This window comes from Myxocyprinus asiaticus, chromosome 1 (assembly GCF_019703515.2).
Source record: "Myxocyprinus asiaticus isolate MX2 ecotype Aquarium Trade chromosome 1, UBuf_Myxa_2, whole genome shotgun sequence".
Taxonomy (NCBI): domain Eukaryota; kingdom Metazoa; phylum Chordata; class Actinopteri; order Cypriniformes; family Catostomidae; genus Myxocyprinus; species Myxocyprinus asiaticus.
In genome coordinates, this window is record NC_059344.1 from 49,977,142 (window position 1) to 50,002,320 (window position 25,179).

The window sequence follows — 25,179 nt, forward strand, 5'->3', positions numbered from 1 at the left end:
AAGCTGCTTGTGTTTTGATGTGTATTGTGAAAAGTGCTATACAAATATAAATGACTTGAGTGTAGAAAAACTATTTTTTCACAAGAAAAACATGAAAATTGTGATTTCATATGAGTTTTTCTCATTACAATCAAACAAAATAAATGCAGTGCTGTTTAAGTTACTTTATTATAGAGCTCAACTTTTTGTTGCCAATGTCAGACACTGTTGTGTCATGTATGATTTAAAAGACATTTATGTTGAATCCTTGAATAAGTTTGAGCGAAAAATTTGTGGGCAATTTTTTTAAAATAGTATTGTATCATGTGGCTTTGCATCATATTGTAAAATTTGTGTATCTTTACATGCCTAATGTGCACGTGCTCGAGTCCAGTATCTCATAGCAGTCATATCGCACATGTGCCAACCACCTGTGTATGTGCGCAGAGTCAAATGAAGTATACTTTTAAAGTCTGTATGTTCAACTGTACGCAGACGCTAAGCATTCGTGCCAAAATTGAAGTATATTTTGGGCTTTAGTATGACATCACCTTATTAAGTCTACATTTGTCCAAGTAGCAAAAAGACCCAAAGCAGCAAGACATTCAGTCTTAGGTTCAAAGAACAGGTAACCTTAGTCTACAACACAAACTATTTGCTGCTTTTTTAAAACTGATCTAATGACAACAAAATGAATGACTCCCAGATAAATGAAGTCTTCTAGCTTACACAGAGTATTCAATGCAGTGTCATAACATGTACAGCCCATACCTAAACATTTCATTCAAGTCCACAGTGGCCAGCCAGAAGCTGTAGGAGTTGCCGTAATAATTGCAGGTCCCCCGACCATGGCACTCAATGAATGGAGTGGAGCGAAACTCCTCCAGACAGGATCCGGGAGAGGCAAGAGCCTGACCTGAGCCCTCAGCACCTGCACTGGTGTGCTATTAGACAGAGAAAGAAAGACAAATTGACATATGGGAGAAGGAGGTGTGTGTTCTGATAATTGCCATTATAAGTTGTTCTCTTTGTACTATACAAGTGTACCATTATTGCTGCCAGCTTACTTTGCTTCATGCCACTCGAAACACAATATGATAATAACTTCTTTGTTTTTGCATACAACTGGACTCAACACCATAGAAGTAGAAGACAAAACTGCACACTAACTATATTTCAGGCAGTATGAGTAGATGATGACAGAATAAAAGTTTTTGGGTGAACTATCCCTATAAACAAGACCTTTAACTTTTAGATTAATTGAAAGTGAACTGCAATTGTAAGATGATCTTAAAGTTTATGGAACATACCATCATGAAGGAGTACCCAATCCAGAGGGGATCCCATTTCTGTGGGCAGGTTGGCAACTGAATAGTCTGGCTGTGTATAGCAATCACCATGGCTGGGGCTTCACACACAGCACACCTACACACACACAAACAAACAAACAACATGTATCTGCAATGGATTCTGATATTTCTGCTCAACCACCTTCAAAAAGCTCTTTGATATGAGCTTTACCAGGCAACCAGATGCAAATCTCACATTATATAGTCACTGTGTTTGTGTCTGTCTCTTACCTACTGATGAAGGGTTTGATGCCCTCTCCAGTGATGGGTGCCATACTCATGGGCATGGGCTGTGGTGTGGACAGCCAATAGGAATAGTCATTGCGGGAGGCAAAGTTGCAAACATTGTTGATGTTGCAGAACATGAAGGGCATGGTGCTAAAACGACGTAGGCAGCTACCAGCCGTACCTGTTGCAAGAGATATTATTGTTATTTTGCACTAAGATATTAATACATATATGATATTTGTTTTCCGGTGGGGACCTTTGGGACTACTCACCCAGGTCCTGTCCATGTGCCCTCTCGTTGCCCTGCACATAGAGTAAAGAATACCCATCATAAATGAGGTTTGTGTTATCAGGACACAATGGCACATCAGTGGTCTGGCTGTGGCGTGTGATCAGAAAACCGTGTGCTGCAGATGATGATCCTGGGAAACCTGGAGGGCCCTGAATTCCATCTGGACCAGGAGGGCCGGGGTAACCACGCAGACCTGTACATAAATGAAGGCAGAGGAAATGTAGTCACTGTTTAAAGCAAATAACTTCCTAATAATTCAGTGCTGCAAAACATCCTTAAAGTGTGTAATTATGGAGCCACAAGCAGCATCAAATTGAATCAGGATCTGATTTAATATTTGAACACTGCTTCAGCCAATGGCATTGGTTTGGGGTGGGGCTACCCAGAGGTGTATAGTAACAAAGTACAAATACTATGTTACTGTACTTAAGTACAGTTTTTTAATGTTTGTACTTTGAGTATTCTTGAGTGTACTTTCACTTTAGTACATTTTGAAGAGAAAATTGATACTTTTCTCCGATAAATTTCTCCAGACCCTTTCGTTACTTTTGCGACTGAACACCTAAAAAAAAATAAATAAATAAAATAACAGCAGTACGTGCAAAAATGCATGCAGATCGGCGATAGTGATGTGTGATTCGTTGAAAGAATCATTTGAGTTGAATCTTTTACATTTGATTCCTTTGAACTGAACAAAAAGATTGAAAAAGCGGACTGAATTATTCGTTTTGAGAATGACGAATCTGAATCAAAATCGCAAGCGATTTGCACGCCCGTTTACCTGTTCCGCCGTCTGTCTCCACTGGGGAAGACAAGAAACTGCTCATGTGAGTGAATGTTTTTTTCCGACTAATTAAATGTATAAGTTTAGGCTTAAACATTATGAAAGCTGTGAAATAATGAAGTTATGTGCGATCAGTCTCCTGCCTTTCCAAGAGAACTGTTCATATAAAAGTCAATCACATTGCGTTTACATTTTACATTTAAACAAGATATCATGTGTATGAATAATTACCAGCGCCCATGAAAATGTCCAACAATATTTATTTTTATATTTTATGAAGATGTGAATGGTCTTTGCCTAAGCAAAACTAGTTTTCTGGTGGTTGCCAAAGTGTTATATTTGCTTTGTAGCACATATATGCTACAGTATGTGGTAACTAGGGTTTTCGGGATGGTTGCTAGGGCATGCTATGCAGTTATCAAGGTGATCTTTGCTGTTTGTTTTGGCGCATTACTACAGTATGTGGTTGCCAGTTTGTTACTATGCTGTTACTAAGTTGTTTTCTGTGTTTTTTGCACATTGCTTTGCACTTGACAGGGTGTTCTAGGTGGTTGTCAGGTTGTTGCTATGCTGTTAAGTTGTTTTAACTGTGTTTCAGCACACTGCTATGCAGTTGCCAAGGTGTTCTTGGTGGTTGCTTATTGGTCACTTGAATGTACCATTAAAGGGATGGTTCGTTTAAAAATGAAAATTCTCTCATAGTTTTCTCACCCTCATTCAATTCAAGATGTGTATGACTTAAAAAAAAAAAATTCTGCAGAACACAAACAAAAAAGATTTTCAGAAGAATATTGCTGTTATGTAGGTCAATTCAATGTAAGTGAATGGTGGCTAGACCTTTAAAGCTCCAAAAAGCACATAAATGTAGCATAAGAGTAATCCATAAGACTCCAGTGGTTTCATCAATGTCTTCTGAATGGATCAAATTGGTTTTTGGTTGAGAATAGACCAAAATATAACTCCTTTTTCGAATATACATTTTGACATTAGCAGTCTTCTTGGCTCAGGATTTCAAATTCTTCCTATAGCACCACCTAGGGTTCTGTGCATGCATCAAGCACTAGAAAGTGAAATCAAGCTTGAAATTATGATCGTGCCTAGAGATTGCAATGGCAAGGTATACAGTGAAAATGAGTTACAGTTTGGTTTGTTTTCACCCAAAACTAACTGAATTGCTTCAGAGGACATGGTTTTAACCACAGTAGGAGTATGGATAACTTTATGCTCCCTTAATGTGCTTTTTGTAGCTTGAAATGTCTGGCCACCATTCATTTGCATTTAATTAACTTATAGAGCTGAAAAATTCTTCTAAAATCTTTGTTTGCGTTCTGCAGAAAGTCATACACATCTGGGATGGCATGAAGGAGAGTAAATGATGAGCACCAACAATCAAATAAGTTGCCATGGGTTTAATGAACTGTTCTGCATATTTATGCAATTTACCTGTACTTTTGATACTTCAGTAAATTTAATACCATTTACTTTAATACTTTTACTTAAGTCATTTTTTTCAAGAGCTACTTTAACTTTTACTTGAGTCAATTTCCATGAAGGTGTCTTTAATTTTACTCAAGTATGACAAATGGATACTTTATAAAACACTGGGGCCACCCATTTTTCTCAAGTAACGGAAAGCGGGGGAGTATTTGAAACTTATTTGAAAACTGTCTATAAATTACACACTTCACCTGCAACAACCTGTCCTTTTTACCTGGTTGTCCAGATGGTCCTTGATCTCCCTTCCTTCCAGGTGAACCAGTAAATCCTGGAGGTCCCATAGGACCTGAGTCACCAGGGTTGCCAGGTGAACCTAATGGATGAAGTGAAACCAGACATGATGAGGACTATGTTCTTGACCAATCTTTTCCAACAGTGAAAAATAATGTGTCAAGGGACTTTTTTTTATTAAGCAACATCAAGATTTATAACAACGAATAAGTGGAAGTGTACATCTTAGGTCTTGTAACTGGTCACCATATCCTTTAAGCAGAGCTGTTGATTTCAAGCATTAATTCAGTGCGATTAATTATATAAAAAATAATGAGTAAAAAAATAAAAAATAAAAATAAAAACTAATCATGTCCCCGGACCGTAAAAGGAAATATTCCTATTATCAGAGCAATTCAGGCTTGAAGTACCACCTGTTTTCAGCAGGGGGCAGTAAGTGAAACTCCAGCTGTATAAGCAACGCATAGCTGTACAAAAAACAAACCACACTCAGGCTTGAGTTTCAAACTTCATTTAACTGGATAGCTACACTATGACTGTGTCTTGTTTGGAAGGCTGCATGCTAGGTAGGACGTGTCCTTTGAAGGCTGCAGTACACCGAGCGTTCTCCTTTAAACAAGCCTCGTTTAAACGAGACGGCCTTCGTGGGACAAATGGAAACGGAACGTAACATGATTGTTATGACAGCACGCCACACTTTAACAAGCACGAGCGCTTTGAGTGAGAAGGGAACAAAGTATCTCTGGAAGGGAATGTATGAGGTACATTTTAGGAGAGTTATAAAGATGTAAAGAGAAAAGAAAATAGATTTTACAGGTGTACTTTTGGTCTAATACTTTATTTTAATTATATATTAATATAATTATAGATATTATATACTCTGCACCCATCTACTGAGGTACTGGGTTGTGAGTGCCCACGAAGGATACACCTCATGCATCCTCCGAATTCCCATGAAAGAAGGTTTCGAAGTGTCCTTCTCGCTTTTCTGAAACGCTTTTCTCGATGACGTATGCGGCCAACAAATCCGACTTCCGGAGGGCGTATCCATCCAAACGAGACACAGCGTATGTAACTTTTGGCCTTCTAGCGGTTGAAGCATTAACGACAAGTTACTTGTGGAGGCACACTGTTTTGGTTATGTCAGTCGGGCTTTGGCTCTGCTCTCCAGCGCGGATGAATCTGATGGTTTGAGGTGCACAGGTGTAACCTGGATATAAATGATCAACTTATCAGCGCGAATGTCACTAACAACAACAAAACTCCTCCCCTCTCCTCAAAAAATAAAATAAATAAATAAGGAAAGGAAGAAAATGTTGGATATCCCAAAAATATGTCTTATTAGCAGAAAATTAACTTATCTTACGCTGTTGTAATTGTTATTGAAAACAATTAACATTACAAAAGTTAGGCAACGATGACATTAGACATAACCATTGCTATATCAGAAAGTCAAACGGTGGAAACTATTACTGTATATCTTAGCTAGCAGGCAAATAGACCAAGGTAGTAACTGGTTTAGAGATTGTTACCAGCATAAGGTTTTTTTGTTTGTTACAGCGCTAAGAGAACTACCTGGCGAACTATCGGTCCAATAAAATATCTTACCTATCGAGCAAGAAAAAGCCATCTCTTGGTTGGTTTAAAATGCTTTCAGATCTCGGAGTTGTCACCACCTTTGAAAAAGACAAGCTGGTGTTGTTTCATGTTTTATTATTACAGGCTTTGTCGCTTCCCTTTTTGCTTGCAGAGTGTTCTCGTTTCAAGGTTTTTTTATTTTGAAAATGGGCAATTACCCAGAGGGTTGCCTTTTTGAATGATCCATGGTCAATGCCACTCATTTGTTGTGGCTACAAGCTTTTATCTTCAAACTGCCACACCTATCAACGCACACACACACACACGCTCCGGATCTTCTTTTCTTTACTTACGGACATTACGTAATTATGCATGGATGACTGACAGAGTATGCAATTTCCCGCCAAAGCCTGACTGCTCTAAAATATAAATAATTATTATAGGCTTACCATAGTGAATCGGGGTAAGCAAATACATGGTTTGGAAGACGAATTGTTGGTGTACTTGATCATTAATTTAATTTTGTTCATTTCTAACAAAAGAAAAACTTACTTAGAGTAGCTTTAAAGAATGAGGGCATTTTTTTCACAGCATTATTATGATGCAATGCAACCAAAGTCAGATGCTCCAAAAATGTCCATCTGACACATGTACATAGTCCTTAGAAAAACCCTTTTCATAAATCTATCTCAGACAGATTGACGAATTCAATTGCAAAATGGATTGCCGTTGACTGGGGGCAAATGACAGGCTTTTATTCAGTAATATGGAAATAAACAATATATTGCTTTCTAAAGCCAGTTTTTGTATTGTCTTATTAATGTTTTACTCGTCTGCCACTATAATGTAATGCATTTTAATAACCTGAATTATTATATTTATAATAAATATTATATTAATTATTATTTAAATATAACTATTTATAATTAATTGTTTATTTGAGGGCCTTTCTCAGCAAATGTTTATATATGCAATTAATTGCGATACATTTTAAAATTTGAATTGATTGACAGCCCTACTTTTAAGTTTTTCAAAAATGTTAACCACATTTTGCCTTCATTAGCATCTTTTAAACAGTCCTGCATGCATAATGATTATAAAATTATTAACAATGTGTTGTTTAAAATAATTTTAGATGGAGTACAGCATGTCACACCCAAGGCCATGTCAATTTCCCAAAGGTATTTCAAGTCAGCTACCCAAAGTCTAAACATGAGCACTAACCTGGAAGACCCTGCAATCCCTGGGGACCTGGCGGGCCTCTGCTGCCTTGGATACCAGGTGGTCCAGGAGGCCCACGTTCCCCCTTCAAATAAATAGGGGCTGGCGCTACAACTTGGTCACCAGGAGGTCCTACAATCGTAACGGGAAATATCAGAGGATGCATTACGTATTGGATTTGTAAAGGGTAAGATCATGTCCTGGTTTCAAAGTTACACACCTGGATCTCCAACTTCACCACGGTCCCCAGTGAGGCCAACAGAACCAGCAGGGCCAGGCTGTCCTTTAGATCCTGTAACATTCAGAGGTGTTGTGGATAAATCTTATAAATAACTCTACAAAACAAGCAAATGATGAACTCGAGTTAAGTGAATACAGAAGGATAACTGACCTGGGAATCCAGGAACTCCTTGAGGTCCAATATCTCCTTTAAGCCCACTGGGTCCTGGAGGACCTGGCAGACCCTTGTGAAAATCAAAGTCCATCATGATTATCTACTTGAATGAACAGATAAATAAACTTTTCGGCAACGTCAAATTAAAGAGCACTTATTATGGTTTTTCAAATATTACCTTTCATGTAATGTGTTATATAGCTGTTTGTGAATGTAAAAAAGTCTGCAAAGTTTCAAAAAATCAAAGTGCATGACAAATGGAGTTATTGACTCCCAAAAGAAAGAACTGATTCTGAACACCAGAAACGAGTTGTTAGTAATTCCACAATTACTTCCTGTACTAACCTATGTAATTTGGTAACAAAAAACCCGCCTCTGGTCTTCATTGGCTGCTCGCAAACAGCTTTGACCCGCCCTGAAACACTACACTACGCGGTAGACCAATCACAACAGACTGGGACATCTGACCAATCAGAGCAGAGTAGGATCTCTGAAAGGAGGAGTTTAGAATGAATCCTTTAGAACGGATCATTGAATGAGTCGTTTTTGACACTGGGAAAAAAAAGGTAATGCTGCAATTTAAATTATGAGCAAATTAAAGTGTTATTTGACCTTGGATGCATGTAAATCTTTTGTATGAGACCTTTAAAACAAAAGTAGGCACATTTAAAAACCATAATAGGTGCTCTTTAAATGTCAGAAAGCCTATATTAACCATATGCAGCCCTAAATTATTATATATATATATTTTAATTACTTAAAAAAATTATTTGTCTCTGCCCATTAAGCTGGTAAAAGAAAAAGTACTTCAACACTGAAAAACTACATTCAGCAGCTTTATCACTATAAACTTCCCAACTTTCAAACACATAAAAAAACATAATAAAACTATAAAGCTTACCGGGAAACCAGGGGAACCATAATCTCCTTTCGGTCCAGGTGCACCAGGTGTCCCAGGAAATCCAGGTGAGCCCTTCTCACCCTTCACTCCTCCACTACCTGCAGGCCCACGGGGACCCTCAGGGCCAGGAGGACCTTCACATTCAGAGTACGAAACTCTGTTAGGCCTACGTTTCTACCTATGTTTTATGCTAAATCAGATCAAATCCCCAAACAGACTAACAAACAGCATTATTCTCATTTCTCATATCAAAAAAAGAAACTAGTGTCAAAATCAAAACAAGCATTGATGTCTGGGTTTGTGTGTATGTTTATCATGTGCAAATTGCTTCGTATAGGGCTTAGGTGTGCTGAATGGTTCTGTGATGTTCTGGGAGCATGGGTGAGAAAAAATAAAGGGGACAATGAAAGACTCACAACTATTTTCCTAGAAACAGAGATAGGCATAAGAAAAGAAAGGGAGTGCAACATTTAATATCTCTTATCCATTGGTAAAACATCTAATAACAAATGGAAGTACAGAGCATGACACAGGTGAGTATCAAACCAAGTGGTCTAATCTGCTGGACCTATAGTGGGGTCAAAGGTCAACATCCAAAAATCAAAAAGAGATGGGAGGCAAGGAATAAAATTAAATGTTTAAATTAAAGGTTAGCAAAGCAACATAGCTATATTATCTAATGAAGACCGTCTGAGTTCAGATTTTAAGAAATAATCCGACATACTGTTTTGTTTTTGCCTCCAATGATTCTGAAGTGTTATTGATGAAACAGCTTAGTATGACATTGATCATGTTTACATGCACATCATGTTCCAATTAAAGTCTATATTCTGGTTGAGACTTTATTTTGAATGAAATGTTTTATTTATGGACAATGTTTGTAAAGAATCTGTCTCCTCATTCAAAAAATGTGTTACTTTGTTTTACATCAAAAGTTAAAGAATTATTTTGTTTGGATAAGCGCAGACATAAATAAATATTCTGTTACATTGGATATTCTGAATAAGGTGTTTACATGACTAGAATTCTGTTTAAAATAGGAATATGTCAGTAGTCTTATTTAGATTTCTAGAATTTCAGGAACTTTGGCTTACTTGGGTTATAGCAATCAGGTTAACATCTTTGCGAGTATGTTTTAATCAGAATAACCAGATTTTGATTAATATAGGAATATTCTTGTGCAAGTAAACAAGCTCACTGTGCTAAATCTGCTAACTTTGAAACAACATCTATTCAAATACAGCAGGAAAATGCTCAATTACACACGTAACCAATTATACTGTGGTAATGGTACAGTTTTACTACAGAAATAGATTTATTTTGCATGATAGAAAAGAATGATATAGTTACGGACCACACGCCATACAGATAAATCAAGAATAAATTTCAAAATGAATACTTTCAAAAGTTACATACTCTAGAGAAAAATAAATAAATCTAGCTTAGCTCTAGAATAGTAAGAGCCTGACCTGCTGGGCCTGCACAGATTCCAGGTCATCAGGCGGAGGCAGAGCCATGGCACAAGAAACAAGAGATACATGTCATACCCAGTATGGACCTGGGTAAAAATAAGCCTTACAGACACTAGCCAAAATGGGCTACCTTTTTTTATTGACTTCAGAAACTTCAATACAGAAAGGTATCAATTCACCAATATTTAAACTATAGCCCTATTGGGACAGGATTCGTTTTCTAAATGACTTTTCAGTTACAATTATTATCAAATTACGTCTGTGATTTCATGTACTGATTCAGACAGGATCTCCGTGTTTATTACAGAGGTGGGAGTGTCTATTTTCTAGATGTGCACATTACAGAAGGTTTAACACATCAATTTAGGTGTTAAAATTAATGTATCTTTTTAATGTTATCTGTTTAAATGTAAAATTACTTCTCATTTAAAAAAAAAATTTCAAATAACTCATTATTTAAATTATTGATTTAATTTTAATTGATTAATTATGCATTATAAATTACTTATTTTAAAAAGCCTATTAAATAAACTTCACATGAGTTTATAGAAGTGGCTGCTTATGATAAACCCACTGAAATAAACAAGACTTATCAGTGAATTATCTAAATATAACATTACGTTATTGAACAGAGCAATTAAGATGAGTGATATCTTGCCTGATGCTGATTTTTACATTGGCCAGTCTGAGCAATGTTTCATGATTGGGCTCTCCTCGGTAATTTAATTTTCTTATTTTTTCGTTGGATGGCAGAAAATCTACATCCATATTGAAAAGCATGCAGGTCAAAATACATCATGAGGAGATGCGCTGTGAAAATTCAATATCAGCAGTCCTGTGATGGATAGTTTGGCTCAGCTATGCTCAGATTCAGAGAAAATTTCTGTAAATTGCAGTTACTACAAAATCCACACTGAAACCAAGTTGAAAGACATTAATCTTAGTTTCAGTGTTGACACAGTTACTGTGTTCTACCTTTGTATGACATACTAGTTAAATGTAGCAATAGATAATAATTTTACATTAATTCTTGCAGAACTCATACAAAGTGTTTGTTTTTTTGGCCAGAGTGGAGCCCATTTTAAAATAGATCTGTGCTGGCTTTTCATTTCTTAAAAATCAGTCTATTTCCCATGCAAATACAGATACAAAATTAAAGACAGACAGGTTATGTGAACACATAAATAAACTGTCAGGTGACTGACAGGTGCTTCTCATTTCAAAACCATCGAGACAGCACCATGTGATGAGAACAATACAACTTCCGTTGCTGGGGAGAAGGGAGGGGGTGGAAGTGAAGACAAGTGGGGCACGGATCAACAGGCAAATGTGGATGAGGAACACAGACACTGTGTGTAATGCTCCTAGGGCACAGGCTGGGCATTTGTGAAACACTGACTACACAAAACCACTGCATGCATGCAGAGAGTCCGACTCTCCCTAACACAGACACACCAGCACTTCTGCACTGATGTGAAAACACATAATTAGGAAAGAGAGTGGTGGAAACAGAAGATGTCTTCCAGTGAATGGAAAACAAATAGTGTGTCTTGTGCTCTTTGATTTTAGAGTGAGTGTAGTGGAGCATGGTGATCTGTATATGGCATAATCATGATTGCTTGTGCAACATCCCATGCAAATCAGTCAAACTAAAATGTTCACTCAAAGCCAGTATGCCCTCTGGTTCACAATCAAAACACTCAATTTGCAGTGTTAAATAATAAGTGTGTGCAGTCAAGCCATTATTTGTATACATATCTATTTTTATTTATTTGGATGAGAAAATTTTTTGCATTAGTGTTCAGATAAGTGGGCCGTAAGTGGGTGGACCTTAGACTTTAAATGGGTCTAATTTAACAAATGCTTACAGCATCTATTTGGATAATCAGTTCAATTATTTTTTTTATTTTTTTTTTCATTATGCAGGAGTGTTTGTTATTCATTTTGAGGTCATTTTTTGTTTCCAAATCAGATATTCTGCTTCTGGCACACCTGTATTAAATACATTTGAATGTAATTACAAAAAATGCATGATATCATTAATATGACTCATGACATTGTAAAACTCAGAAGGCAAAGCTGGCTAAAAGGAAGAGATGTTTAACTTACCGGTTCTTCCTGGGGGACCAGGTGGGCCTTGGTTACCTTTAGGCCCCTGCACAGGCTGGCCTGAAGGGCCAGGTGGTCCTACAGGACCAGTTTGGCCCGGCAACCCAGGGAATCCCGCCTCACCCTTTGGACCAGGAAATCCAGGACTACCTGGAGGACCAGGAAAGCCAGGGTCTCCTTTAGACCCTGTCATTTGGAAAAGAAAAATTTTATGAGAAATTTGGCAGCATTCTCTGTTAAAACAGATAAAGAAAAATTGAAGTGCTTTACCTGGTAACCCGGGGAAACCAGGCGGGCCTGGGCCACCAAGACCTGGAGCACCTGAGTAAAGAGTTAAAAAGGAATGAATGTAGGTACATACTGTATGCTATACTGACTACATACATTGTGTAGGACATCTTTCCTGTGCCTCTCTTACTTTTCCCTTGTCCTAGATAAAATATGTAACACATAGTGCACATGATACAGTGTATCTTCCACACTGACTGAAGACAGACTAACCTGGTTCACCCTTTTGTCCTGCAGGCCCTGGGATACCATCGCGACCAGTCAGACCTTTATCACCAGGGATGCCGGTTTGTCCAGATCGGCCAGGATCTCCTGGCCTACCAGGTGCTCCATTTAGACCAGGAGGGCCTGGAACTCCATCCAAACCTTTAGGGCCAGGAATGCCAGGTGCACCTTGGAATCCTGGGAGTCCAGGGTCACCCTTGGGTCCAGGGCTGCCAGTCAACCCTGGAGGTCCTGGAAAACCAGGTTGGCCTTTCGGCCCTGGTGTTCCAGGAAATCCTGGAGCTCCTGGTTCACCCTGCGAATTTTGATAGCAAACCAGTAAATATATTATAAGCCTAGTCAAACACACATTTATCATATGATTTGTATTGTGTCCTATTAAAGCACAACATTAAAACCAAGTCAATGTTCATACAGGCAAGAAATAATTTGTTCTAACCTTAGGCCCAGGATTTCCTGGTAATCCATATCCTGCTGAGCCAGGATCACCTTTTAGTCCTGGGAACCCTGGTGTTCCTGGTGATCCAGGCTGGCCAGTTCGGCCAGTTTGGCCAGGGTTTCCCTTCACTCCAGGAACTCCTATAACAAAAAAGACTGGCTCAGTCTTGTTTCAAGGTTATAAAGCCTCAGTAACACAAGTTTTTTTTATTTTTTATAGCTTTGATCTTTGTTGGAAAGAGGAGCTGACCTGGGAATCCCATCTCCCCCATGCTTCCCTTCAGTCCTGGCATTCCTGGGGCTCCTGGATTTCCTGGAAGACCAGGATCACCTTTGGGGCCTAAACATTAAGACAGAAATTAAATAAACAAACAATTATTCACTAATCTATATACAGTATATAACATTTTTGGAGATGCAAAGATATTAACAGTGCACAATCAGGAGAAGAAACATCTGTTTTTACAAGAATAAAAAAATCTCAAATAATTTTTTCATATAATCCAGTAATCCAGTATGTCCACGGGCATTTCCACGCTTGAGCTGCATGAACAGAATGAGCTGAAGACTGGCAACTTTATCTGCTTTCCAAACAAGTTAATTACCTCAAACTAGACCTGTCGAAATTAACATATGCGATTAATTAAAAACGTTTAACGCGTTAATGTTTCTTAAATCGTGATTAACGCATTTACCTATTTGACATTTCATTCAGCACTTAGGTCTAAACACTGGTTGGAGTAGGGTGAAACTTTTGCAATGTGTCCGCCCGGGGTCATTACACTGACGCACACACCATAAAAATACATGCCGAGTTCAGAATTGCACACTACCACTCTACTCTTAGTTTTTCTGCCATAGACAGATATGGCAGAAGTAGTATGAGTAGTTTGGGTAGTATACAATTCCGAACACAGCATCAACATTGATTTTGTGACAATGATCAAGTGTTGGAGAAAGGACCTCTTAACCATATTTTTGTACAAAACAAACCCAGATGGTACCGGTGAAAATCTGCATTCACATGACTCGCTGGAGTGAAGCACCAGCATTACCCCGGCGCCGTGTTGCGTTTCCGTCTTATCGTCAATTTGGATAAAATATAATTGACGTGCACAGTGCCAGTGCTAAAAGCAAAACAAGAGATTCTCTACAACGCCATTCATGAGGAGTTCAAAACAGTGCAAATCATGTTAATGCAACTTCATGATTACTGTAGCAAAGTTGAATTGGTGTTATTTTAGTGTATTTATTCTTTACATTGAGAAATACTTTGTTTGGAAAACTTTAATAAAGCATTACTGTTACATATTGTTTTCTTTTCTAAGAAGGAACTAAATGCATAAAAAAAAAGGATATACAGTATCAAGTAAAATGTAAACACTTTAGAAATCTGCGATTAATCGCAATTAACTATGAAAAATTACTGTATGTGATTAATTGCAATTAAATATTTTAATCAACTGAGAGCACTACCACAAACGCATCCTATTTTTATATGAAATTATTCACTATATCCACAAGTGCTGGGTAGATTATTTCTGAATTGTACTCTGGTACTGATTACAAATTACATGACTAAAAATGTAGTCAGTAATGTCATCTCTTGAATTACATTTTAAAGTAATCTAATCTGATTGCTTTTGGATTACTTCTGACCTATTCTTGTTTATTTGCTGTCACATGCATTTGAGTAGAATAAGATTGTACCCTTTTAAAATGTGTTGCTGAAATGCATAAGAGAAATCTTACTCAATGGATCAAAATATGAGAATTGATATGAGTTTTAATCGCTAACTGTCTGTTCCTGAGTGAAATAAAAAGGCACTTTATGTTCTTACTCTGGCAATTTTTGCATTACATTTTATCATTTTACATTTAAATTTTATCCATGTGTGGTAACAGATCAGACCAGTTGATTTGTAAATCAACGTCACAGGAAAAAAAAAAAACAGCCTTAAAAGTTGTGGCAAAAGCGCATGTAAAGAGTACAAAAGGAATTCACGAAACTAAAACAAACTTTACCACACTAATGCAATTGGTTCATAATTTATGTATAGATTTCTGCTCCATTTTTCGTGTAATTATGGCTGGTGGCTAGTATCGGGTCTGTGTGTGCATTTTCACCTAAATTCAAAAACACTTGAAGACTTGCCGAAAGTACTGTATATCAGCTGTAGACTGATTTAGAATGAAGAATTTGAGGGATCAATAAATTAATATGTATGTAATCATGTAATCTATAAAAAGTAACTGTAATCTGATTATGAGTTTTTAAAAATATAATTTATTCTAATTACAAGTACTTGATTTTTGTAATCTGATTAAATACTCTAGATTATATGTAATTCTTTACTACCCAGCACTGCATACACTAACATCTGGAAAGACAACGAAGCGAATGAACAGGTGAATTTGATCTAAGTCACGTGCTTGTCATAATCCATAACTTGAGCTGTGAATACGATGTATAAAAAGAAAAGTCAAACATGAAATGTAATTTCTTAAACTGGCTAAAACACGGAAAATTAATTACAGTCTCTAAAGCATGAATAATTTAGAATACAGTAACTTCTAAAAAGTAGATCATATGCTATTATTTCAGGAACTCATGTTTTCACAACAAGGACGGTTATATTTTGTTGTACCTTTTATATGCTTATTAAATGTTTAAATCATAAAATATAAATGTTTATACATTTTTTTTAAATGTTTGAGCAATTGAATAAAGTTTGAACTGTTACAGTTTTACACACGTGTTTGTTATTTTGCACGTTATCATCAACTAAATTATGTTACTTTCGTTGACTAAAATTAAAAGTCATTTTAGTAATAGCAACACTGAATAAAATTAATGAATATGACATGATGAAATATTGAAAAATGTATAAGACATTTTGGGAACACTTCACAATAAGGTTCCATTCATTAACATTACTTTATGCAAGTATTATGAACAAATAATAACAATATATTTTTTTACAGTATTTATTAATCTTTGTTAATGTAAGTTAATAAAAGCACAATTGTTAATTTGAAATAGTTCATGTTAGTTCATAGTGCATTAACTAATGTTAACAAATACAACTTTTGATTTTAAAAATGTAATAGCATAAAGTATATGTATGAAACTTACATTAACCAAGATTAATCAATGCTGTAAATGTATTGTTCATTGTTAGCTCATGTTAGCTAATGTTGTAAACTAATGTTAACAAGTGGAACCTTAATGTAAAGTGTTACCGACATTTTTGTCAAAAGACTAAACCTTTTGACCCTAAATTAAGCCCGCTAAGTCTTAAGCACAGTGCTATGCAATACTTTATATGCATAAAGTCAGTGGGAATGGCCATGAAATAATCATAGTAGCATGTAGGCAGCAATGACCTATTTCTCAGGAAAATGGCAAACTGCAATTTGCGCCTCTTCATTAACATACAATACACCCACAGTTTGCATGTATATGACCCCAGACAGCAGCAAGTACTTCCATACACGCCAACATGCACCTTGCGCTGGCACGAAAATTGCCCTTAGAATAAGCACTCTCATATAGAGTTACATTTAGCGAGGTCACGAAAATAGAGCCCTTTGAATAACAAAAAATACAAATCCTTTTTTTTTTTTCATAGATAAATTGAAATAAATTTATTGTATGCTTTACCTGGTGGTCCTGGTGGCCCTGGTCGTCCATCTTGCCCAGGAAATCCAGCATCTCCAGGGAGACCAGGAATACCCTTTGCACCTGGTGATCCACTAAAACCTATATGATAAAGAAAGAGAGTTATAAAATAACCAAAACATATATTGAGATTGAAAGATTCCAATTGCTAAACTAAAGATCTGCTAAAGCATAATTTCATTTGGTCCTACAAAATGTTAACAGATCAAGAACTACAAAATGGCAGAAAAAATGCTGTACTAATATAGTTGCAATTTTATTTAGTGGTAAGAAAAATAACAGTGATATTGAAGATAAATAAATGCAGGCATTAAAATGAAAGTTGAACTATGTTCGGCCCGAGACCAAAGTAATGGAAACAGTAATCTGGTTGTAAGATAACTTGAGCCTAAACAAGGAGTTTGTATAAACAGAGGTTAAGGAGGGGCCAAAATGTCTTTATTTTTTTTCAATTAACATTTTTTATTGATTCAAAAATACACAACAGAGGAAAACACAACACATGCACACTGAATCAACATTTAACATTTAACTCCCACTAATATCCCTCCCCAATCACCAACCCCCACCCTGACCCCCAACGAACACCCCTGTGGTCACATATAATAACACACACACACACAAAAAATAAAAATAATAATTATTATATTTTATATATATATATATATATAATAAACATACATAATTAAACTAGACTTTTCTCTCCCCATCCCCTCCCTGAGAGTCCCCCCAAAATGCTAAAGAATTACCCCATTTCCTAACAAACAAGTCCAAAACCCCAGCCTTCTACTTGCCACCTCCTAGAAAGCTGCCATCTTCCCCATCTCCGCACACCACTCTGGAAATGATAGCGTTCCGTCTGACTTCCAACCCCTTAAAATAATTTGGCTGCCAGTCATGATACTGGTCAGAACCCAATTTTTTATATGTTTATCCCCCAAATTTATGACTGCCCCATCGCCCAAAATACAGAGTCTGGGGCAAAGTAAAATCTGAGTGCCCAAAACATCACACAAACAACTCTGAACCTTCAACCAAAATTCTTGGTCTTTAAGACCAAGCCTATACAATCTAGATGGGGTCCAATAGAATCTATGTAAAATCTTGAATTGCATAAGGTGAACCCTTGCATCTCTAGATGCAGACTTTAAATTTTTTAGAATCCTAGCCCACCCTCCCTCCTCCAATACCAAATTTAAATATTTTTCCCATAATCTCTTGAGAGAAGTTGAAGCTCTGTCTCCCAAACTCTGAATTAGCAGGAGTAATATACTGATGCCTCATGACCTTTTCCAAAAGCAGTAACCTCTCCCAGAGTATCTGCTGCTTTAGGGAGGTGCATGCTACTCCCAAAAACAGTACAGAGCAGGTGGCACATCTGTAAATACCTATAGAACTGAGATCTGGGAATCCCAAAATGTTGAACCAAATTTTCAAAAGATCTCAACACTCCACTCACGTACAGGTCACAGAGTGTAGTAACCCCCCCTCACAATCCACTCTGACCAGCAGAAAGGGGACTTATTAATACATAATTTAGGGGTCAGCCATATGCTTGAGGCAACATTTAATTAAATGTCCGAATTAAACACTCTGGACACTTTTGTCCATACAGAGTGCAAATGCGAGATAACGGGGTGTAACTTCTCCGATTAGTTTAATAGAAAGGCTTTGCAATGGCAAAATAGGGGCAACAACTTCCTGTTCAACACAAAACCAGAGAGGGGCTCTCTCAGGTGGAAGTGACCAATGAGCCAAATGTCTGAGACCGAATGCATAATAATAAAACAAAATCTTGTGTAGGCCTAGCCCACCTTTGTCAATCAGCCTATGTAACTTATTAAAATGCAATCTAGGACACTTACCATTCCAAATGAAGGACTTCGCTATGCTATCAAATTGCTTGAAATAAGAAACAGGGAGAGATTGTAGCAGGTAGTTGAATTCTGGAATACAATTCATTTTAATAACATTAACCTTCCCAATCATAGATAAATGCCCACATCACTCGAAAAACTTTTTATTAAGGAGACAAATTTGCTGGGAATAAAATGCCCAAATACTTAATGCCCTGTTTAGGCCACTGGAAGGTTACTGGGCAGTACGCTGTCAGAGCCAAAGCTTCAGATTTAGACCAATTGACTCTGTATCCTGAGAACTTAGAAAAGGAATTAATAATTCCAAGGAGGCAAGGCATAGATCTAATGGGGTCAGAGACGAATAATAAAATATAATCTGCGTAAAGCAAAATCTTATGCGCCACACCTCCCGCCACCACCCCTGGAAAATCATCTTCCCTTCTTATCGCGGCTGCTAATGGTTCCAGGGCAAGACAGAACAATAATGGGGAAAGAGGGCAACCCTGACGGGTGCCCCTATCCAGAGTAAAATCATCTGAAATTAATCCATTTGTTTGTACCGCCGCTAGTGGGTGTCTATAAAGTAACTTAATCCAATAAAAGTATTCCCGAATCTGTATATTTACAAAATCTTAAAAAGATAATCCCATTCTACCATATCAAATGCCTTTTCAGTGTCAAGTGAGATGGCTGCGTCTGATCATTCGCCACTGACCACATAATATTGATGAAACGCCTAATGTTATCAGAAGAGCTGCGGCCCCGAATTGGATCTTTGTCCTTTTTAAGAATCAGACTGATCCGGGCTTGTGTCATGGTTGGTGGAAGATTTACATTCTTTAATGATTCCATATAAACTTCTAACAAATGTGGAGCCAATTCTGTAGCACAAGATAAAAAAAAAATCAGTGGCAAAACCATCTGGCCCCAGAGCCTTGCCTGTAGGCAAGGCCTTAATTACCTTCCAAGGTTATCTCAGAATCAAGAGAATTTCTTTGCTCATTCGTCAATTTAGGGAGTTCTAATGGTTCCACCAATTTCGAATGTCTTCATAAGTAGACGAAGACGTGGAACTATAATCTTTAAAAGCATAATATCCATAATATCAATGGCTGAAGTAAATATTTCACCACCAGCAGATTTCACTAAGGGAATGGTAGAAAAAGACTCTCTCTGCTTTATATATCTAGCCAAAAGCTTCCCTGCTTTGTCCCGACTCAAAATATGATTGTCTTTCCCAGAATAGCCAAAACTCCACCTTCAGTGACAAAATAGTATTATATCTGTATTTCAATTAGGTCAATTCTCTGAGGCCATCAGAAGACATTCGGTGCTTCAGCTCTGCCTCGGCACATGAAATATTCCCTTCCAGCTCCACGATTTCCCGTGCTTTGGATTTTTTGATGAATGAGGCATACTGTATGATCCGACCCCTAAGAACCGCCTTAAGTGCCTTCCAAGCCACGCCCACAGAGGATACTGAGGACCAGCTGGTCTCCATATAGACATTGATTTCAACCTTTAGCTTTTGTTGGAAATCAGGATTTTGCAAAAGGGATACATTAAAGCGCCAACTATATGATTTCTTTTTCTCTATATGTGGCAACACCTCTAAACTCACCAGGCGTGATCTGAGACTAAAATGTTTCCAATTGAGCAATCAACAACAGATGAAATGAGGGACTTAGATATAAAAATTTAATCTATTCTAGAACAAATCTTATGGACTGATGAAAAAAAATGTATAGTCCCTACCAGATGGGTTAAAAAGTCTCTAAATATCTGTAAGACCAAGATTTTTACACATCCTATGAAGCGTCAATGTTGCTCTAGGGGGCTTACACACTTTTGCTTCACTATGATCAAGGACTAAGTCATGAGGGGTGCCAGTGGCTTGCAACATCCCTTCAAGATCTACAAAAAAAGCCCAGATCATCAGCGTTAGGTGCGTAAATATTAGCCAAAATAAACCTTTGCCCCTGAATTTCAGCTAAAACAATAAATTACATTAGTTTGAGACATTTGAATTGTAGATGTTTACTCAATGTAATGACTCCCCTGTGCTTACTTGAGCCAGTACTAAAGAAAACATGTCCATATCTTCCCAAATTTTTCAGCTTCCTGCAGGGAAAGATGCATTTTTTGAAGGAACACTATATCATATTTCTTACGTTTAAGGAAAGAAATAACCTTCCTTCTTTTTATGAGGTGTCCCAACCCATTCACATTCCACGTGGAGAGAGACAATCCACTCATATTAACATTTGACATTTTGACATATTAGAGAAAATAGATTATATTTTTATTTTTGACACACAAAGACCACATTCCAACATTGGTGCAATAATCAACCCCCGAACTTTCTCCAGAACAAAAAACAGAAAAAAGGAAAACGTGCGCATTAACCCCGTGCACAACAGCGTCAACCGGCATCCATCCCTCCAAACTCAAACAGCATGCCTACGAGAGCCCCTGCGACAACTTTGCCATCGGATTGCCCAAGTCTGGTGTTTCTATACAAAATTTGTAAAAGAGAATTACACAACAGAAGATAATCTATAAAACAAACTCCAGCCATTAGGTGGGATAAACACAAAGAACATGTAGATTCATCCACATAACTATCCCGAAGGTCTGTTCCTCCACAAAACAAACTCCAGCCTCTAGCGGAATCAGCACAAAAAAATAAATAAAATAAAAAATTATATATATTAAATAATAATAAAAAAGGGGGCCGTTCAGTTTCCTCGGACAGTCAAACAAATGTTCAGCGAGCCAGCCCATTCGGCCAGTACATGAGTGGAACAGATGCCATAATCACTAATGATTTGCAAGAAATATTCCACAAAACAAACTCCATCCAATAGGAGGCATAAGTACAAAGAATGTGCAGATACATCCACAAACTGTCCCGAAGGAGTGTTATTCCACAAAACAAACTCCAGCCACTAGGCAGAACCAACACAAAAACAAACAAAGAAGGTGCCCAGTTTCCTCGCATGGTCAAGTGAATATTCAGTGAGTCAGGCCAACTCGGCTGTATCAAGAGCATCACACAATAACTTAGTCATTGACTTTATGAAGGACAATGCTTGCTGTGGGCATGTAAATATTTTGCGGCCATCCTTAGTATCTATTCTCAATTTGACCGGGAACATCAGTGCAAAAGCAATCTTCCATTGAAGACTTTCTTGCATTCCTTGAATCGGTCACGTCTCTCTCGTTAAATTCGCAAGGTCTGGGAACAAGAAAATGTTGTGGTTCTTCCAAGAAAGCCTTCCTTTACTCCTCGCCTCGCGTAACACAAGATCTTTATCGGATGATCTCAGAAATTTGGCCAGAATTGATTGGGGCCTGTCCTTCCACATATCTCCGAGCCGAAACCCTGTGAGCTTGTTCAATTTCCGGTTTATGGCCTGTTATGTCAAGCAGACTCGGGAAGAGCTCGTCTAGGAATTTCACCATATCTCTGCCTTCTTCGTTCTCAGGAATTCCAACAATTCGGACGTTGTTTTGCTGATTACGATTCTCCATATCTTCCAACTTTTCCCAAACATGTTCCAAGTCCGTCTTGGTCGCTAGCGGATTAGCAGCTAATTCCCTCTCCGATGACTCCAGATAATCTATCCATTTCTCGACGTCCCCATTCTTGTAACCAACTCAAAGAATTTAGTCTCCATGGCAGTGACTGATTGACGTATTACAGCAAGATCCTCCAAGTCCGCAATGACCTTTGACAGCATTGCTGTCATGTTCGACAGTTGACGCTGAATCTCTTCCACCGCACCTTCCAAACTGAGTGCCCAGTCTGCGGCCCTGTCAGGGGTGTCAGCTTGAGAACGTAAGTGTCTTTTAATGTCTCTAGCGCCCGAGGATTTTGAATTCTTTGACATATTGTCTTCATAGAACAATTATGGATCAGGGTGTATCGAATCTCACTGGTTTGACACAAAAAGTATTAAAAACTAGCAAAGTGTGCAGAGCTTGCCGTTTACATGTCCAATCCTCGCATGGCACCACATGACTCCCGCCAAAATGTCTTTATAAAAGAGATGATCCACTGATCAAAGATATACTGATGGCAAAGGAAAGGTATGGGAAAATGAGTTACAGTTGAGGTTTGATTTAATAGAATAGTTCCCCCCAAAATGATAATGCTCTCATCATTTACTCACTCTTATGTAGTTGCAAACTTGAATGACTTTCTTTCTTCCATGGAACAAACAAGCCATGTCCTCTGAAGCCATTCAATCGGTTTTGGGCAAGAACATACAAAAATGCAACTAATTTTTGTTGTAAATATTGCCATTGGGGTCTCTTGGAACGGTCATGATTTTTTAGCTTGATTACTCTTCCTAGCGTTTGACGCATGCGCAGAGCACTAGATGGCGCTATGATGTGTAATCAAGCTTGAAATTATGAACCTTTATTGTGACAAAGGAGTTATATTTTGGTCTGCTCTCACCCAAAATGTATTGGATGGCTTCAGAAGACATGGATTAAACCACTGGAGTCTTATGGATTACTTTTACGCTGACTTGATGTCCTTTTTAAAGCTTGAAAGTTTGGTCACCATTCATTTACACTGTGTGGACAAACAGACATCATATCGCCATTAAAATATCTATGTTTGTGTTCCACAGAAGACAGAAAGTCATACAAGTTTATCGAAGATTAAGATAAAGAAATCCTGTGGGGTGAGTAATGATGTAGAGCTCTGGGAAGAGACTGATAGAGAAAGAATGATCAGTCAAGATCTAGAATAGATAAGTAGAAGATGAATAATTTGATTCTTGAAAAAATATTCTTTAAAATTATTCTGAAAAAAAAAAAAAAAAGTCTTTGAAGTATTTTTTTTCTTCTTTTTTTTCCCCAAGCTTACTCTATTTTTGTGAATAGATCTAACAAAGGTCACGGGCTGGTTGTAAGCCTGTGGAAAGGACAGTAACATGCTGAAAAGACCAGTATAGCTGGTCACCAAGCTGTATCAAACAGCTCATGCTGGCTGCCCAGTTTCACCAGCTGAAAAATGTAAACTAAATTTAGCTGGTGAACAGCAGGGCTCAGTTGGTCCACCAGCACCAAACCAACCAACAAAGAGCCACTATAAACCAGCCCTGTCCACCATGCTGGTGTAAGCTAAGGAGGTAAGAGTTCAAGGTAGCAGCTAACAGGGTTGGCTCACCTGGAATTCCAGGTTCTCCTTTTTGTCCCTTATTTATGTTTGGAGACAAGATTTGGCCAGGTGGGCCTGGAAGGCCCGGATCACCTTTGTCTCCCTTCGATCCTTCAAAACCTGGGCTACCTGGTTGTCCTTGGACACCATCATCTCCTGTGGGAGCAAAGAGCAAAATAATGTTTCACTCTATCATGGACCTTTCTGAAATCGAGTTTTGAGCTGAAGCAAAGGTAGCAGACCTTTAGGTCCAGGAAAGCCTATTCTGCCAGGATTGCCAGGGACACCTGAGGGTCCTGGTGCACCCATCGCACCCATGTCCCCCTTAGGTCCTGTAGCAATGACATAGCATTAGAGGAGAGAGTTCAGGATTTAGTTTGAGATAACGTCAAAGTATAAAGTACAGATAACATCGGATGATATTTCTGAGCTGAATTACAGAATCATATTACCAGGCAGTCCAGGAAGGCCATATTGACCAGGTATTCCTGGACTCCCAGGTGGACCAGTTAGGCCAGGAGGTCCAGGGACTCCAGGGCTTCCTCTGTCACCTTGCAATCCTGGAATACTCGGACCAGGGGGGCCACGGTCTCCCTTCTCTCCATTCGAACCAGGGACTCCTGGTACAGAGAAGACAACAATGGTGTTAACAACTGAAACAGCATTTCATTTCAGTTGGATGGGCAAAATAAGTGAATTCAGTAACTGCACAGAGCATTAAAAAAAAAAGTAAGAAACAGAGAATCTGTGAATTCAGTGGATGCTTCCAGTATGGACAGCTCTGTTGATCAATGAAAGCGATTTAGTTTTGTTAAGTGTGTAATAACCATGTGGAATATATTAGGCTATCATTTAATAATCCTTCAAGAGAACTACGGGGAACATTTAAGACCATATAAAAATTTAGAAAGTGAAAAATTATTTGTGGGGTGGATTTGAGGATAAAATATTAACACTTATGTGGGCCATATGAAACTATCTCACGGGGCAAATTTGGACTGCGGGCCATTAGTTTGAGACCCCTGTAATAATGTGTATGATGATTTTGAAATATTTGTTTGGGCTATATTTGTTTTCTTAGACAAGGCTTCCTGTAAACATATTGTAAAAACATTTTGCATGCAAATTTAACACTCTGAAGTGTTTGCGGTTGTATTTCAAGATGAGAAATATACATAAGCATATCTCTAATCCACACGTTAACTAAATTAAAGATCAATTCTTTCTGGTCTCACATTTCATTAAATCTTTGAACAGGCTGCTTGTGTTTCAACGTTGTTGCTGAAATAATTTCAGGCATACCAGGAGTTCCCATTGGGCCAGGTGCTCCAGGAGGACCAGGGGGGCCCTGAAGGCCAAAGGCAGGGGGTCCTGGGGGACCAAGAGGACCAGGACCACCAGGAAAACCAGGATCACCTAAATGGAAATGCAAATTCTTAGGAAACTCATTGATTTCACTCTTACAGTATTTCAACT

At 38.0% G+C, this 25,179-nt stretch overlaps 1 protein-coding gene across 1 annotated transcript in view; it reads right to left on the reverse strand.

Annotated features, from left to right (window-relative positions):
• LOC127431966 (collagen alpha-5(IV) chain-like) overlaps positions 1–25,179 on the reverse strand; it is an 83,267-nt gene that overhangs the window by 5,581 nt on the left and 52,507 nt on the right. The window contains exons 30-48 of the mRNA XM_051682701.1: positions 25,006–25,119; positions 24,156–24,323; positions 23,946–24,035; positions 23,713–23,859; positions 16,651–16,749; positions 13,237–13,326; positions 12,988–13,127; positions 12,537–12,843; positions 12,306–12,356; positions 12,036–12,221; positions 8,455–8,588; positions 7,551–7,623; positions 7,380–7,451; positions 7,163–7,291; positions 4,344–4,442; positions 1,829–2,041; positions 1,560–1,737; positions 1,290–1,404; positions 751–923 (exon numbers count right to left, since the gene is read on the reverse strand). Of these exons, the coding sequence (XP_051538661.1) occupies positions 751–923; positions 1,290–1,404; positions 1,560–1,737; positions 1,829–2,041; positions 4,344–4,442; positions 7,163–7,291; positions 7,380–7,451; positions 7,551–7,623; positions 8,455–8,588; positions 12,036–12,221; positions 12,306–12,356; positions 12,537–12,843; positions 12,988–13,127; positions 13,237–13,326; positions 16,651–16,749; positions 23,713–23,859; positions 23,946–24,035; positions 24,156–24,323; positions 25,006–25,119 (2,578 nt within the window). The remainder of the gene's footprint in view (positions 1–750; positions 924–1,289; positions 1,405–1,559; positions 1,738–1,828; positions 2,042–4,343; positions 4,443–7,162; positions 7,292–7,379; positions 7,452–7,550; positions 7,624–8,454; positions 8,589–12,035; positions 12,222–12,305; positions 12,357–12,536; positions 12,844–12,987; positions 13,128–13,236; positions 13,327–16,650; positions 16,750–23,712; positions 23,860–23,945; positions 24,036–24,155; positions 24,324–25,005; positions 25,120–25,179) is intronic.